General features: G+C 39.3%; 1 protein-coding gene across 1 annotated transcript in view; it reads left to right on the plus strand.

Moving 5' to 3' along the window:
* Positions 1-12,660, plus strand: part of LOC132970772 (contactin-associated protein-like 4) — a 117,399-nt gene extending 104,739 nt beyond the window's left edge. The window contains exons 20-24 of the mRNA XM_061034514.1: positions 1,640-1,773; positions 3,908-3,995; positions 8,116-8,331; positions 9,665-9,736; positions 11,935-12,660. Coding sequence (XP_060890497.1) covers positions 1,640-1,773; positions 3,908-3,995; positions 8,116-8,331; positions 9,665-9,736; positions 11,935-12,131 — 707 coding nt within the window. The 3' untranslated portion in view covers positions 12,132-12,660. The remainder of the gene's footprint in view (positions 1-1,639; positions 1,774-3,907; positions 3,996-8,115; positions 8,332-9,664; positions 9,737-11,934) is intronic.
* The last annotated feature ends 6,193 nt before the right edge of the window (positions 12,661-18,853 follow it).

Here is an 18,853-nt window from a genome sequence, read left to right on the forward strand (position 1 = left end):
GGTTCAGAGAAAACAGTCTGTGAAGTTACTATAAAATGATAATTCTGTTTTCCTCCTTTGTTCTTGCCATTGTGATTATTTATTGTCCTCAAATTTCCATCACTCGCATCACTGTAGAGCTCCGCGTTGCTCCAGCTGGCAGGGAGCATTGCCAGGATTCCTGCAAAGCATAATCGGATTTACAATTATCCATTGCTGTAACTTCATTATGCTGGCTAAACACAGGCGACTGAAAGCTTTTGTGAAAACACACCTTGGTAACCTTCGACCCACGGGGGGTGAATGTGCTTTCTAAGTCTGTGTCATGAATAAAAGTTTTACTAATTCAGCTGTTTGAAGTGACTTTCAGCTTTTTTTAATGGCTGAGAGAAAAGCTGAGAGATGACAGTGTGTTGAATAGTTGATCAAACTGTCATCAGGTGCCTGCACTCTTCCTGACGTTTCTAATTTAATCCCTGAGAGAGGTCTGATGCTTGAGAAAAAGGCTTTTCTGAGAAATAGGCTTTTCTCAGGTTTCTCTTCTTTTCGCTGCTGCACTCAGAAACGTTATGACACGACAGCTTGAAACACCTTTTGCCCTCTGTGAGACTGTTTGAATTATCAAGATGTGTTCTTATGAAAGAGTAACTATTCCCTATCAGTCTGTTTCTGAAAGAAAGTAACACTGTGACTGTTATTAGAAAAGTTAGAAAGGGCATTATGAGTGTGGATTATTAGGATTATTTCCTATCATTAGTGCTCATCTATACAGCCTGCAGAGATCTCAGGGGGGTCGAATTATCTCAGTACAGTGAAACTTATTACGAATAATAGAATTGAAAATTAATTTATAACATTCTGAGTTATTCAGAGGGATAAAGTATTAATCCTTGCAGTGTTCAGTGGTTGGTAGCTTCTTAATTCAGCAGCTGGTTTCCAGAAACTCTCTGTTATATTATCTACAAAGACGCAACATCAATCCATCATGAGCACAGCACTAAGCAACAGTCAGCAAAGTTATCATGTCCTCTCAGAGCAAAAACTGTGCACATGTTTGGAAAATTGATTATATGCTTAATTTATTATCAAAGACTTTTGTAAAATGAGTCTTTTGCCATTTTTGCATCAGCAGCATCGTAAAAAAAAAAAAAAAAAAAAAAAATCATTAAGTTATCTTGATTTTCACGGCACATTATTTTCCTTTACTCACATCCGTCTATTAGAGCTTTCACACTTGCTGGAAACTCCTGAAAAACTCCTGATATTTCCAGGAGGAGCTGTATGTGTGAACCCAAACAGCCACACGTTTCACCTGGACTTCACCTGTAGTTTCTCCTGCCAGCCCCCCTAGTATTTTTTCCACAGCAAACAACTGTCTGGATATTTTCAGGGGTGCATATGTGAAAACGGCTTAATAGTCAAATTGCTTCAGAGACAAATAAAGCTGTGCTCTCCCTTAATCTGGTGGATTTTATCTAAACACAAAACTGCAATGTAATGGACATTGGCTTTCTGGGGGGGCTTTGGTGAAAAACCTAGAACTTGTGGAATTGCTACTGCTCTTAACAAGCTTTCCAAAAGAAAGATCACTTTTGAATGCACTTTGTATGTGCTTGCATTACAGAGTATGACTCTATCGCTCTCTTTGTGTCTTGCACAGACGAGCTGGAACTGAGGTACAATTTGCAAAGCAGCAGAGATGTTGAGGTGCTGGGGAGCAGAGTCACAAACTTGGCCGATGGACGTCTTCACTCAGTGACCATCAGGAGACTGGCAGACACTGTCTCTGTTCAGGTAAACACACGAGTAACAATCCACAGTGTGACACACAGGGATTGGTTTGAAAATGTATACTACTGTATGTGAACAAAAGAGTCGGGGTTAATCTTATTTTTTTAACTTTAAGGTGCCAGGCGCGCCATTAAAAAGACATACTGACATCCAAACTGTGCTTTGAGTCGTAAAATAAATCAACTACAATCACTGCAAACACCTGAGAATAAGACTGTGCAGCGATGCTACTCGCTGGCTTTGCTTATTTTGATACCTTGAAGGTCACGCCAGGACTAGCAAAAAATCAAGTATACTGTGATGTAAAAACCCAGCTTACTTATGTTCCTTTCAGTGGTATCATAATATGATACCAGCTTGGATAAGGCTGTTTTATCGTGCTTTATTAAATCAATCTTGGCTTTTTTCTTTGGTGTCATGGTTTGGGCACACATCTTTAAAAAGACAAGAATTCCTCACACCATGAGGTGAAAAGGTCCAGTCAGCTGATTGGTGGGTCAAAGCTCTACCCAGTGTCCGTGTATAGTAGATGTTAAATGTTAAATGGGCATGAGCTTGTATAGCGCCTTTCTAGTGTTCTGACCACTCAAAGCGCTTTCATACCGCAGGTCACACCTACAGTACATTGATGGCAGAGGCTGCTGTACAAAGTGACCATCAGAAGTAACTTATATCATTTATACCTCGACGGAAAAGCAGTGGGAGCATCTAAGTGTCTTGCCCAAAGGACACGTTGGACATGTAGCTGCAGGAGCTGAAGGTCCGGGGTTCAAAATCAAACCCCAGACCTTCGGATTGAGAGACGACACCCTCTAGCAACTGAGCCACAGCCGCCCCTACTGGACAGTTACAGCGGATAACTATCTATTTTAAACGATGATTCCCTTTGCACAGAGATTTTCATCTTCCTTCCTCTAACAAAGGTTTTTAGTCCCAAGGTGTTGAACAAAGCAATACAAAAATAACTTCCTTTCTGCTGCTATCACTAAGCTGAACATGCTGATATATTTGCACATACATATTAGTCCTACACTTGCATTTACCCTGGATTTATTCAGGATTTTTCTTTATTTGAGTCATTTTTTTATCGATTTTTAATGATTTATATTCCTCTCTCTTTTACGCCCTTGTTACATCATAGTTTTATTTTTCCCTTATGTGCTGTCTCGTGTTACGTCCCTTTTGTAATTGTGTGTCATAATTGACGTCATCATCTTGCTGGCTGCAAAAAAAAATAAATAAATCTACCTCCATGTACAAATAAATGTGCTTGAACCTGTTAAATGGGACAGTTGGTGTGTGTGCACATGTACGTCCCAAACATGGTTCAACTACAACCGAGCGTTAAAATCTATTAAAATTATCTGCAGCCTTAAGTGAAAGTAAGAATGATCTGAGCTGATACACAGAAAAGATTGGTGACACTACAGGCAATTTTGATGTACTGCTGTTAATTGTTGTCAAAGAAAATCCTAGTCCATGTGTTGCTGTGGACGAGAGCCACAGGACACATCAGCCACCAGTTTTAATAATTAATATAATAAAGATCATCAGCCAGCAATAATCGTCAAACTAGTATATGACAACAGAAGACGAAAAGGGATAAATCCCCTCAGGCATGCCAGGTAAGTCTTGCCTTGGGCATTCAATCAGTTAGAAACCGCTCAGGTCAAAGAAAGCGAGGAGACTAAAGTTTCCTATTTTTTTTAATCCCCTTTGTTTTTGAGGCTCCACTTTGGTCTCGAGGTGATCAACATTAGCAGATGTCTTATTGATAAATGACTCGCTAAAGCTCAAATCTCTGTGTTTGCAAGCCATACATCAAGCCCTCTGTGTTTCATTACAAAGAGTGTCTCTCTCTCTCTGAAGGATTGTCCACCTCAAAACCTGCTCCACTTACACTCCTCTGCTCAGCAACTGCAATATACTGTATGTCACAGGTTAACTGGTTTCCTGTTTTGGGAATTATTCCAGTTTAATTTTAAAGATCCTAAAAGAAGTTGGATTTTTTAACCTTCCTTTTTGCTTGAATCTCTGCAGCCATTTGTTGAATGCTGTTTTTCACATTTTTGCCCAGTTTTGTTTCCAACCTGCTAAGTTTTCACCTTTACAGATGTTACATGATGTTATCTTTCAGATCGACCAGAATCCTAGAGAAGAGTTCAATTTGACATCTGATGTGGAACTCAACAGCATCAAAACGCTGATTCTGGGCAGAGTGCAGGGTAAGTGGGGGCTCTCTTAGCGCACACAACAGCACTTAGACACTCTCATTAGCATAACAGCACTGAGATGTTTGGCTTCATGTGACAAAACGCTACTCTGGAGCTTTCTGCTGTTTTCTCTTAAGGTTGGGAAGTCTGAAGGGAAACTGCAGCCTGAACAGCTGTTGGGCTTTTAAAAGACAGACACACTGCATTCATATTCAAACAGTCACAAACAGCACTTTATTGTGAAGATGCAAAATAGAAGGAACCTCAATAAAGGTGGTGCCACCCACTTAAAGTGCTTTTAGGTGGCATTTTGTGAGGCATATGGCAGGGTAAAGCATCGTGCAAATGGTTTTGTTTTTTCAGAAATGCAGAAGTTCAGAAAATAAAGTCTACCATTGTGAACTTTTATCTGTGTTATGGATGCAGTGAGTAATACATTCTTTATGTCTGTATAGTAGAGCGGGCCTTCAGACAGATGTAATGGTAATAACTTTAGAAAAGGTCTTTCACTTTGTATGGTAATGAGGAGAGATTGAAAAGAACAAATTACTTAGAAGATTGGAGTCAGCACCCTGCGATTCAGCATAACAACCAATAAGTCTGAGCTGCTGTGGGTGGGGTCAAACTTAACCAGGAAGTCAGACAGTGCAGATCAGAACATTTCATTTTCACTTCAGTCGTCCTCTGCAGGACTAATCTGTCCTCTCTGGCTTCTCTAAAAGGATGATGACTTTATTCCAAAATTGTACAACTGTCATTCCTCTGGCAAAATAAATATTTACTTTTAGATAGCATCGTCTCAGACAAATTTTGGAAAAATTAACAATATTAGAATATTAAAATATTAGACTTTGAGCCCTCACCTGTCTGGTTTCAGACCTTTGCATTGTACTATGACTGCCCGTTACATTAGTTATAAATAATATTGTTTTAAGTGAGGACAAGAAGAAGAACGGTGCTTCTTATTCAGTGACTTGTTAAAACCTTTCAATACAGTCTCATTCAGATTATGTGTTATTGGACTAGATTTCAGTGCTTGTACTTTATTTAGAAAAAGCTTTCTAAAAAAAAAAACATCACTGTGTCAAAACTACTACTAATATCCCATCATCCTAGTTTTACCAATAAAAAGAGGTGTTCCACAAGGATCAGTTCTAGGCCCTGTCTTATATTTTATTCATAATTTGCATCGATAATATTGTTTCATAAAAAATCCATCTTAATGTCGATAATACAATCAGTCTTAAACTCCAACAAAACCCAGTTTCCAAGAGCAAGAGATATTAATTTAACAGTCTTAACTATTTCAGTCAGATACTCTTTAAGTAGTTTGAGTCCACTGCTTGTTTATGGTTTAACATTACTGAAAGACTTAAGTGTGTCAAAACTAGACATATACCGTCAGAGTTTTTAAAGGTGTCCCACAAGGCTCAGTACTGGGCCCTTATCTTATTAACAATTTCTATCTAATATTGTCTCTTCTATAAAGACTGTAATATCTAATCTTATGTGGATGATGCTATTCTCTATTGTTTTTCAGAATCTGTTTGACAGTCTGTTTAAAACCTAAAACATTCTCTCAGTCATCGTTCTTGTGTAATCACCAGCTATACATCTAGGCTGATAATTGCAAGGCAAGGCAAGTTTATCTCTATAGCACATTTCAACAACAAGGCAATTCAAAGTGCTTCACACAAGACATCAAAAGCATCATGACAGAGGAAAGGTGATGCTAGTTGTTGACAATGGTCATGTTAGTACGTGACCCAGCCTTCTCTATACTGAGCCTCAGGGCTCCAGCAGTCATATCGGTATCAGAGAAGCAGTAAGATAGTTCATATATTGTAACTCCCAGCCAACGCTGTCATCCATCACCCTAACTAATGGACCAGGAAAGACTGGAGGGACTGACATACCCAGAGAGAGAGAGAAAGTGATAATGAAGCTAGAGTGAGGGTGTGATAGTGAGACACAGAGAGGTGGACAGTAATCATCCACAGCTCACACCATCACCAGAGGGTAGAATATATTAACATTAATACTTGTGATTTATTTATGTAACACAGTACTATCTTCCCGTATTCTGTATTTATACGCCACATTCAAGCATCTCACCTGCTTGATTGTGTTTTCTTGTTTTTAAAACTTTTAATTTTTAGGCACTTTTTTCTTTAATATCCCTTTAACACAAAGGCGCCATGTTTGACTTAATATAGCGAGTAAACAAACGTACATGAATACTTGGTCAAGCCGGTTATTTTTTAATTAAAAAAACCTCAGAGAAAAATTCCTCTGCCTGCATGTTACCCATACAGGAAAACAAGCTTTCAAATTATAGCATAATGTGCAGCTTTGGACAATCTTATATTACAGTTTTTACTGTAATAAAAAGTTTCTCCCATGTCAATCGTTTATCCTTGAGGCCATTCAAAGGTTATTACCATATCATGTGTTTTTAAATATTATAATTTAAGTCAAATTGTTTCTCCCTGCTTAAATAATCACATTCAAATGAAAACTTATCAAGGTCTGATTAAATAAATACAGATGATAAACTGCGCTGTCCAGACAGGCCAATCCTCAGTAACCCCTTCATTTGTTTGAAAAGTTGTTTCTCCCCTAAATTTAGTCGGCAGGTAATGATGTGCTGTGTGATCAAACTGTCCTGCAGGAATAATTGAAGTTCACACAGACCTTCTCAGTCTCTGAAGATTTTATTTAGCACCTGCTGTTATTAATAGTGTTGCGAGTGTGTGACTTTCTTAAGGAGCATAGTCGCTCCTTTGTTCACACACTAGGTTTTACCTTTTAGATGTGGTGTCTGCAGCAGTCAAACAGATGTTTAAAAAAATGTTTAGAAAGTAAAACGCTAATCTTTCAAAGTGTCACAAATCAAGCAGCAGTTTTTCTTTGCATGAGCCTCACATCAGGTGCAACTTATCCAACATGATTAAGTATTTAACCAAAACCTTTTCAACCTTTCTGAGGATACTGACGGTCAGCAGAGGATAAACCCTTATGGTTTGATCACCTTTTTGACCTTTCCTCTTAAAACCCTTTCTGATTTAACCTGCACTTGTACACAAAGTTAAAATATCCTGGAAAAGCAGTGGGGTTTTTTTTTTCACCCACCACTCCCATATCTAACTGCGTAACTCACATTGTGGCCTCTTCTAATGCCCCCTCAGACCCTTTGCTTATCAGATGTTAATTAAAACTGCCACAAAAACAATTTCATGATCAAAAGTTGCTTCCATTTCATCAGCGGTGCAACAAATTGCCTCCTTTGTTGTATTTCGCGCTACAAAATAAATCTCTTTCCTACTTATTTTTCTTCAATTAGGCCTGCGCATTGATGCAATGCCAATTAATAGAGAGACTTTCCTTGATGACTTTCCTGTTTTAAGCAGTGTTTTGGCAGTTTGATTGGCTTAAGATTTTGTCACACTAGTATCTGCAACGACAAGCACCCACCAACACAGCCCCCGGCATTTTGTTTTAACCCAGTTCTTGGTCTGAACTCCCACTGAGAAAGAGGGGGTGCTGATCTCATTATGCAAAGATTTACAGTGGCAGACAGCAAAAATACCTTTTTGAGAATAACTCTGGAACCAGTCGTCCTATACATAATTATATAAATAATGTTCATATTGGTTGACTCTGCATGATATGATTTATGACCACTGCCAACCAAGTGCAGAAGCAGGAACTAGTGCGACCTTTTATGTGCTGTAGCATGACAAACAGCAACGGCACAGAATTTAACGTGTTTGACTTTGATGCTGGATGCCTCAAACAGTTTCTATCTCAAACATTAAACATGAAATAAACTTTCTCTAACCTTTACCAAGCTTTTCAGCTACCTCTTTGATGGCTGTTTAATATTGACTGCTATCAGTTTTATTGGGCAAATGGAATGGTAAAAAATCTGTCCCAGAAGGTTTTAGTAACATCAAAGAGGGTATTAACATGATAAAGATGTAGATAGATACCACTTATCATTGTGACCATGGGTCTCATCAAGATAATGTTTATCGCAGCTGCATTTCAAGTCTGTAATTGGAACTTGCTGATAACAATTTGTCTTCTCACTCAGTCTCTCTTCTCTCCGTGTCTCTCCGCCTGTGTTCAGAGTCTGACGAGCTGGATTCCGAGCTGGCAGAGATGGCCTCTCTTGGGTTCACAGGCTGTCTGTCAGGTGTTCGCTTTAACTCCATCACTCCTCTAAAAGCTGCTCTGCTGCACCCTGACACCCATGTTATTGTCACTGGACCCTTGGTGCAGTCGAGCTGTGGTTCCTCTTCTCCTGCTAATCCTTACACAGCGGAAACCACACACTCCTTAACAGGTACAACCGTCACACCCTGCCCTTTTATACTATACTATACTATACTATACTATACTATACTATATTATATATATATATATATATATATGTAGGTAACTGCCCCTCCATTTACAAATGTAACAAAAGTCCCTGGGCCTGGTTGTTCAAAAAGGTTTAGTTTATCTAAAAATCCACTTTTTGGCTACACAGGATCAGGTAATCCGGTTTGAAAACTATAATCAATTTGATCCAGACAAGATTGTTTTACGTTATATTTTTGGTCCTTCTGCCGTTATTTGATAGGGCAGTTTAAGAGAGACGGGAAATATTTGGAGTAGAGAGTCAGGGGATGACATGCAGCAAAGGGCTGAGGTCAGATTCAAACCCACGGAAGATTACCCAATTCAGATTACCAGTGCTCTAAATGGGACTGCATACTTTGTCCAGAGGGGGCGCTAAAATCCATGCGCAGAGGCTACAGCCCCTCGACCGCCCCAGGTCTGAATCTAACCCTCACAGTCACTCTGTGACTGTAAGTTATTCACCAAAATGTGCATACACACACTCACACAATAAAAAAACAGATACAAACAAGAGGGGAACTGTGGTATGATACAGATTTAGACAAAAGCAAACAAACAAACAAACAAACAAAACAAAACAAAAGGAAAAGGGTCAGTAAATAAAATGAATGAATTAGAAAGAGGGACAAAATAAGTAAATGAGCAAACAGGACAAAGAAAAACATGGGGACAGTATAGTAACAAAATTATGTAAAATAACACTGGTGGGATAAACTGTACACATGGTGATGATTTTTGGTGTAATTTGTTTTGTTTTTCACCTTGTATCACAAATGGAGGTTTTTCTCTTGGTAAAAAACAAGATTTGATTACTCGGTCCAAATCAAATTCATTGTATTTTTTCTCTTTTGAGCAACAACTTTTGATTATATTTGATGGCTTTAATCTGGCCCATCCTGTTTTTTCTCTAATATTATTCTCAGGACAGTTCATTAAACTTTTTATTGTGTCATTAACCCCCCCCCCCCCCTCAGTGGGCAGACAGAGTGATGGCACATAGGCAGATGAGATTAGTCAGACAACAAGAGTCTGTGCTGAATCCTTTAACAAGCTCTTTCTTCTCTGACTGATTCTTCTACACGTGGACTCTCATCTCCTCCTGTAGGCTACACATCGTTACCTTATCCCTCTTCTATAACGCGTTCTTTTCTTTCCTGCCCACCTTTCATCTTTGAGGTGCATCCCTGACTTTTTTCCTTGTAAAAAATCTTTGCCTCTTTTCTGGATTCTCTGCTTTTTGTTATGTTTTCTGTCTTTCTCACATTTCACAGATCAGCCTGGTTCAGTGGATCCAGGTCAACCTTTAGTCAACGCCATCAGGAGTGACTCTGCTCTAATTGGAGGTAATGCAATCCATCTTAGCCCCGGGGGAAACTATTCATTTAAATATCCAAACACTGGAATATTTCCAGTCGCGCGAGTGTCAGTAATTTGACACTGTAAATAGAAGAAGCAAGAGTTGTGTCAGAGTTTCAGATTTTGAGCAGGGAGAAAGCGAGGAAAAACACATCTTGATCTTGAGACTGAGAAGACAGGGAGGGGAAGTACAAGGTCTGGCTCTTAATGATGAGAATCTTTTGTGAGAAATCACAAAATGCACAAAAATGGAGCTGCCGACAGGAATAAAGACTTTCATTTCTACTTTAAAGCAACTTCAGCTCTGAGTTCAGCTCAGTCAGGCAGTATTTGTCTCTCCAGCTGCGTACCTAAAGAGTGCACTGCAAAGTTTTCTTGTAGAACAAAACAAAAAGTTACGTTATATAGTCTGATTTCACTTCAAACTTGAGGTCAAATCAAGCAGAAACAATTGTTGAAGCCAATGTGGAAGTGCAAAACACTGTGACTCAAGTATCCACTTTAGTGGACTGCAGAAGCCAAGGACATCTCCATTAGGTTTTTACAGTAGAAATCATGTTTACAACCTGGTAGCAAGAAAACTAACAGTTTGATCTGCAAAGTTTTTTTTTTATAACTCATCTTATATTACATTTTATGAGTTATGCATCCGTTTGCATACATGTGGGCGTGTCTGAGATCACCGACTGTTCAACATGTTGTATCTCTTTGCAACCGAAACAGAGACCCACTCCACCAGGGGCCTTTATACAGACATGAGGTGGTCTCAACATTTTCATGAATGCAGCTCTGGGCATACCAATAAGGAGATTGTTCCAGTGAACATTTTCTATACTTTCATAAAGATAATAATCTGGTTACATTGTTTTCTTTATGCATGTATCAGATAGACATCTTGAATAAATGAAAAATTAAATAAGAACAGGCCGGAAATATACTTGGGCCCAGGTATCCTGTTTGTGTGGGAAACACTGGAGACTAAATATTTCCAAACAGGTTGTTGGTATAAAGTTGTCATTTTTATTGTTCTGCACTTTTTTTGATTTGGGCAAAAGTCAGAGTTGTGTGGAGTTTAAGTGCCAGTTCTAGCGCTCGCCCTTAGTAGTCCTACAGTGTGGCTGCCAGCAGTCAATAATAAATAATGTATGTTTTATGAATATATTTGCCTCCTGCGTGAAATGTGTGTAGAAATAGGTCTACAGTGTATTTTAACGTCTGCCATAATGGTGGTACTTGGAGAGCCAAATATTTTCGGAGGTGGTACGCAGTCTAAAGAGTTTGAGAACCACTGTTCTAGACTGACCAAATGTGAGGCAGATAAAGATTTTTTTTAAAATACCGACTGCCATTGTTGAGCTTCAAAAGTCCTCTTCAGAAAGACCTTGGTGACGTCACTCAGACTGTCAAACCAGTCTATGGGTCAAACCAAGTTGGATGTTTTTTCTTCTTCATTTGAACAGAAAGTTTGAAATCCTTTTATAATTCATTTTTGGCACATTACTGTTTCTTACTGCCCGTGTAGATCTCCTGAAACGGTGTGATAGCAATAGGAAGGTGTATGAGGCAAGGCAAGTTCTTTTTATGTCGCACATTTCAACAACAAGGCGATTCAAAGTGTTTCACACAAGACATCAAAAAGCATCATGACAGAGGAAAGAAAAGAAACATTAAAATAGAACATTTAAAAATCACTGAAATTATTAAATCTGAAAATATGTTCAAATAAAAATAATTCAAATGAAATTAATTGAAATAAATAAAGTAAAAATATGAAAAGAGTTAAAAGTTACAGTGCAGAGTTAAAGTTTTAAATCTTATTAAAGCTGTTTAATGAAAGGCAGCTGTGAACAGGTGAGTCTTCAACCTTGATTTAAAAGAGCTGAGAGTTTCAGCAGACCTGCAGTTTTCTGGGAGTTTGTTCCAGATATAGGGAGCATAGAAACTGAACGACTCAAACCTGACTCAAACGTGTGCATGTGCAACCCAAACAGAGACCCACTCCACAAGGTTCCTTTCAGACATCAGGTGGTATCAACATTTTCATTAATGCAGCTCTGTAGGCATGAGCATAAGGACATTTTTCCTGTGAACATTTTCTAAACTTCCATAAAAGTAATAATCTGGTAACTTGTGTTATGGTTTGTACTTTAAATCAAAACTAACTCGGTACATTTTTGCTTTTTAGGGGTGATTGCCGTCGTGATCTTCATCAGTGTGTCGGCGCTGGCGATTCTGGCCAGATTCATGTGCAGCAAGAAGGAGACGTACAGGAACCAGGATGTCAAAGCGGCTCAGCCTGAAGACGGCCATGAGATGCCCTTCAGCAGCCAGGCGGACTCTCAGAGCGCTCCCAGAGAAAACCAAAAGGAGTTTTTTATTTAGCATTAGACCCTGAACTCCCACCAACCTGACAGGACAGAACGAGGTGATTTATCAGGAGCTCGGTGCTTTCAGAGACACTCGGAGTCCCTCAGCAGAATGTGAAGTCCAAAAACAGAACACTTTATGACTTTCTTTTGCCGCCTTTCTGCTGTCATCTTGAGGATGTTAATATCACAAAATGTAAATGGTTATTTGTGTGCTTATAACAATGTTTACCTGCCATATTGAAATGTTTAAATTAATTTATTAAAAAGGAAATAGACGCGATGATCAAAACACAACTTTGTTGCAGTTTAACTAGATTTTTGGACCTCATGTTAATTTATTTAAAAATACTTTTTCTACAAGGACGTCAACCTTCCGGGTGTCGAGATGTCAGAGCCATAAGATGTGCTTTAAAGTGAAGACTGAGGTTTGATTTCTACCCGTCAGCCAAAGCACTTTCCCAGAATCAACTGAAATCCATTCCTGATAAGTGAACATCATACTGTATGTATTTACACAAAAATAAAGTCAACCCTAAAACTTCTTCTTCTTCTACTTCTACGCTTTGTCTTTGTCTGTCAGTCAGACAGCGTCGATGTTACTCGCTGTGATTTGCCTCTATATCCTGAGAAAAAATAAAAGCTTAACAATGAGGCTGACATATTTTAAAAACTTTAATTCTTCCTGTGCCGCCTGCGGTGAGCAGCCGTCACCCAAACTTTCAAAGTATAGTTTCCAACAGCTCAAAGCTCAAAGCAGCACAGACCTTGACTGTCACCTCCTTCAGACGCTGATCGTGTTTCTGCTGGAGCACTAATCTGTGTTTGCTTGACGGGTTGACTAAAAGATAATCAGAGCGGGGAATGGAAGGAATTGTAGAGACGCTGAGGAGAAATGATGAAATGAGAACGAGCTGCAAACAAATATTTATATTGGATATACTTAACTGTCGCTGCAATACTTTTTCTTTTTTAGGATTAAAACTGAAAGTTTGTTTTCCTTCCACAGTAAGGTTTCATTATCAATGACTTCACCTCATTAGTGCTGAATTTAGGTATTTGTTCTTTGTTTCCCTCGTATCGCGCCATCTGCCAAGATGTTTTTTTTCCTCGCTTACGTAACATTGCGGATCATTTTCATATAAACAAATGTCTCCTTTGATACTCTTTAGCAGAATAACCCCGCACAGTATTTACACGGTTGATGGAAGCATTTACATTTGCACTTCTGAACACGTGCTGCCTGGTAGCTCTTTCTCAGAAAATCCCTGTGGTGCAAATAAAGCGTCTAATATTTCCTGGGCAGTTAACGGGAGCCACGATTGTGCACTGTGCATGATAATGAAGAGAGCGAAACAAAGACAGACTAAGACGTGTGAAGGCAGAAGACACTGCAGCCTGAGAATGAGACAGTTTGAGTGACAGGACATGTGAAGCTAAATCACCAGAGCAATGACTTCTTACGTGACTATTATAAATACAGCTAAAAGAACATTATTGTTTTATGCACCCTGAAGGTGGAGAGGTTGACTAATTGTTGTGCTGGGGTTGCAGAAACAATGAAGACTAAGCAAGCTTTTCAATGCACGACCTCCTCGCTTCTGGTGCGGGACCAGAGGTTTGAGAGAGAGCTGAGGAGAGAAGCACAGCACATCTTTGTCATGGTTTACTGCATCAAAATCCCTTCTTTGCCCTTCTTATGCGAATGGATCCATTGTTTTCGATTATGGTCGTTTCCCGCTCATGGAGAGTGAGTGCACAAGGAGAGTGTGCACATGGTACAGTCAGTCTTTATGACATGATTGAGTAGGCGTATAACAGATCTCCAGAAGGCACAGGATTTTTTTACCTTTTCTTCTGAGAACATTCATATATTATATGACATTATGTCGGGTTGTAAAGATTATTTCAACACGTAAGGAAAAAATGTGTCCAATCTAAATTGCCTGCCTTATCTTTCCTAAAGCAAAACATGAAACAACCTCTTTTTCACTACACTGATAGTGAGAAAGGGCCAAAATCGCACACTCCTCCAAAATGATCTTAAGGCCCTGACACACCAGCTCCGTCGCTACCCGTCGGCCCCCGTCTGCCTTCTTTCTGCTGATTCGACATGTTGAATCGGCGTCGGTTGGTGTCGGCGCGGTTGGTGTTCAGCTAAGCGACTCAATGTACAAGAAGAAAAGCAGAAGTGACAAAAAAGCAGGTAAACGACTTCAACTTTTTATCAGACATTATTCTCGATTAGAAGAACGTGTATTACGATTGGGGGGCGACAGCGGTGTCAAAATGATCTTCTCGCATCGTGAAAGCGGTTTATACCGTATATCCTCTTCTGGTTTCCCCTTTTTTGAAATGACGATTACAGACTACTGCCCCCTGCTGGCATGGAAAGTCATTTCCTCTCTCTTGGCCGTCAGCTGTAGTCTTTGCGGTGTGTTCAAGTACAACTTTTTGGCCAAGACAAAAGGCGTCATGAGGCGATGCCACGGTTGGCCTTTGTCGCAAAAATGTGTTTTTTGCCGTCTGCTCAGTGAATCAGGGCCTTTACTTGCACAGAAGACCCCGATCAGCTTAAGCACACTTGACATTTTAGAACATTTTATTGAAAACATGTATATCCTATGTCAGCTGCTTTTGATATTTGCAGTTGATGAAAGCTGCTGAAATATTCAAACCTCTGTGTAGGACGTTAAGCCTTATTCTGTAGTGGTTCAAAGGTTATAGAAAAACAAACATTGGAAACCCTCCTTTAACAGAAACACCGGCTCCTTCACTTTACCCTCTTTATCTCTGTATGTTTGTGGAGTCTCAGTCATTGATCAGATTTAAACGATGTGCAGCTTTAATGTGCATCAATCAAACCCATTCTAGCTGCTGGGACTGCTCATGATGTCAATAAAAACTATCATTACCAGTCAGATTATCTTTACAATGTCTACTTACCTTTAAATCAGGATGTTGACAAAATACACATCCACTACAATGAGTTTCTGTCAATTTTGCAATCAGACTAAATTCATGTCCGGCTCACCTATAATTTTCCCCGAATGCTTTTAAGTCAATTTTCATGAATTCCTTGGAAGTTCAATTTCTGTTAAAAGGAAAAAAGGGTAATTATTGTAGCAGAAAAAGTGGTGGAAAATAACATGTTTTGAGAAAGGCTAAGGTCTTTTGTTTCCCTGTTAAATGAAGCTGAAACACAGCAGCACTTTCCCTTCCAGAGCAAATTAAATTTACATAAATTTACATCCCAGATTGTTGTTCCTGCTAAACTTTTCGGGGGAAGGGTTCTTTTTTGCACTACATTACACTATTGACGGGTACTAATATGCTTCTGTCTGAAGTGTAGAGATAAGAGCAGCTGACTAAATGACTGAAACTGAAACATGATCCAGGAGATGCAAATGTCAAGGGAATATTTTATGTTGATGATATTCACTCCAAAATCCAACCAATAGACCAACTCGAAAACACCACTGACACTAGAAATGGAGCCAGACTTGACATTTTATAGTGAGTTTAATACTGTACTTGTACTTTTTCCACTCGTCCATCTGTATTAAGGTGCACAGTAAGTAAAGCCTTGGAAAATAACAGAAAATCACTGAGTCAGGTCTAATCAGTAAAAGTGGAAGCATCTCTGTGTCGCTCTCTAGTGTGTATTTAGTGTGTAGAAAATGTTGACTAGAAATGTTAAAGACCATGTAAGCTAGTAACAAAAAAGAACATGTTGTAAAATAACATGAAGAACAGCTATTAAGCTGAAAAATGAAAGAACATGAAGTATAAGTTAACCTTTAATAGCCCACGTTCCCTTTCAATGCAGCTAAGATGTTTTCAATTACTATCTAAGGAAACTTGCCAAATAGAAACTAATGCCTGAAGACAGTTTTTTTTATATGTGGAGGCATCAAAAGTAATCTTGTAGCTGGCGTGTCAATATGTTGTAATGATGTGAAGACTCAGAGAGGAAACCTGTTGAGAGGTTGATTACCAAAGTCCTCCTGCCTTCTACTTTCAGTTTATTTGTCTTATTCTCATCTCCTTCGGTAATTATGAACTGGAGCTGCTAATGTGGTCCTCATCACAGTGTATACAGGATCTGGGCTTTGAAGATCTCAGGGTATTGTATTTATGCAGTAGAAGTAGTTTAAAGGGATATTGAAGTGGGGTTGAATGAGGAAATTTTCAATAGGAAGTAAATTAGACACAGGTGAGGCCGGTCAGCGTGGCCCCTTTAAAGACTTTATATGTGATTTTTCACACTTAAATATAATATAAATCAAGTATATCCTCTGAAAATAACTCTGTGAGTCATGACTGTCTACAATGGGTGTAACACCCGAGTCCCACTGTCTGTGATGTTTTCAGAGTTTTCAGAGTCCTATCTTCACTTTGTTTACATCGCCAGGACGGCCGGCTGACTCCTCCCCTCAGGTATAAAAGTTGTTTAATTGAGGGACTAGAGAAAAGAAGAATAACATACTGTACTCACTGCTTAACTGTGTTTCTAGATCACACTCATTTCAGGTAAATTTACATGCAGTGTGAAGATACGAGCATAATAAAGATCGCTAGCATTAGCATGCTAACACAACAATGCACCGCAAGTTGTTTTCGTTTCATGCTGGTGCTCAAGGGCGACATCTGCTGGATCAAAAAATCGCATATAAAGCCTTTAAGAGAGACCAGCCTGGAGGCCAGGCACGGAAACTAGACTATATCATGGCTATGCAGACGGTGTCATTTTGGCTAATTGAAAGGGGAAAAAGTATTTTATTTAAAACCATCCTCAGGGCAAATGTGCGCTATATAGAAAATATTCTGCTATTTAATTAAAAATACCAAAATCTCGCTTATCAGTAGCTTCATGGTCAGCAAATAATAAGTGCAAAAGACTGCCTACTTTTTCACGACTTTAATAATTCAATCTTAGACAAAGAACGTAGATAGTGACCTGTTAGGGGGGTTAGGGAATTATGGAGAAAGAACTACGTAGCACTTATTGGCCATTTCTCTTGTTTTTGACACTGAAGAATGTACTTGGGTGGCAGAGAAGTAAAAGAAGTGGGCTGGAAGTTAATAACGGAGGGGAATCTGAGCCTGCTGCTCTCGGACTCCCTGGGACGTTTCATCTGATAATCCATCTACAAATTAATCCCTGTCTTCTTGAAATGAAGAGAGGCTTTAGGATTAGTTCTTTGAAGTTTAAAAAGGGGGGACCTCTGAGTATTCAATGCATGTCATTGCTCTCTTTCATTCCCCCATATGCAGTCATTTAAATGTTCAAAGTTCATCTCAGGACAATCCATGGGGGTTCAGCTTCACCAACAGCAGCCTTTCAATCTACATGCAGATTATTTTTTCAATCCCTCAGAGCTTCCTCCAACACGGCTCCCATCTTTGAATAATCATTTTGTAACAGAATCACTACATGCTTACATGATTCAAAATTAGCTAAATACCATTAGGGTTTCTTGCATGTCTCTAATGTAACGCGTGGGCTAAAGCATTCTCCGGCTCACTGGAAAGATAATTGAATTTAACTCACTGCTCACTCGAGGTTTGTCTTTAAGTGTTGTGAATAAAAAAGGTTCTCACCTGAATGAAGGGAGCTGATTAATGCTTTTTCAGGCGGACCGAACATCAGCTGTAAGAGAAGAGGTGGGTGGAAAGTGTTTTCTGTTTCCTGTTGCATTCTGGGGGTGGGACGGATAATTACCAGCGGCCTTCTCTCTGATTAGTGATCTGATGAGATTGCAGGGCTATAAGTAGACACAGCACAGCCACCCCACCTGATTAGAAATGATCTCACAGCCTCCTGTTGTCACTTTGTATCCATCATAAGTGTTCTGGGAAATGTATCTTGAATGGCAATGGAAGCTTTAAAAGTTCAATACTCATGTCGGACTATAAGTAGCAAATGATAAAAAACTGAATCTTGAGCAATATTACAGTTTTTTCCAATTGCTAAAACACGATTTTGCAAACTAGGCTGGTTTTATCAAAATACTTAACACAATTCACAAAACCACACACCCAAACTGCAAAATACCTCATATATCCTGCAAAATGAAGCACTGCAACCAAAACTACATATAGCATTATCAAAATCAAACGTTTGCACCAAATGGCACACACTTCATTCATATTAACAGATTTTTGTCTAACCAACCACACACTGTTGGGCATAATGAAAAGCACTCTCATCTTTAGTATGCTTTGCCATAATACTAAAATAGTTCGAATTGTAGAAAATTCTTCAGATTGTTCACATGCACAGAAATATTTGCATATATATATATATATTTGTATATATTTATTTTACACCAAACAAGTCAGTGCTACATATACCAGTACAGTAAAACGGCTCAAGTTGGGCTGCACTCTCTGTCCAGCCTCTCGCATTGTCAGCCCATGATGACATGATCAACTAAGGTCGCTCTGATTTCATTTGAAAGTTGTTTTCTTCTTTGGCCATGAACTCCTCTACCAGCTCTACCCCTACCTCTCACTCTTCCTCTACCACCTCTACCCCTACCTCACACTCTTCCTCTACCAGCTCTACCCCTCACTCTTCCTCTACCAGCTCTACCCCTACCTCACACTCTTCCTCTACCAGCTCTACCCCTACCTCTCACTCTTCCTCTACCAGCTCTACCCCTACCTCTCACTCTTCCTCTACCAGCTCTACCCCTACCTCTCACTCTTCCTCTACCACCTCTACCCCTACCT

The sequence above is a fragment of the Labrus mixtus genome, chromosome 3, assembly GCF_963584025.1.
Source record: "Labrus mixtus chromosome 3, fLabMix1.1, whole genome shotgun sequence".
NCBI lineage: Eukaryota > Metazoa > Chordata > Actinopteri > Labriformes > Labridae > Labrus > Labrus mixtus.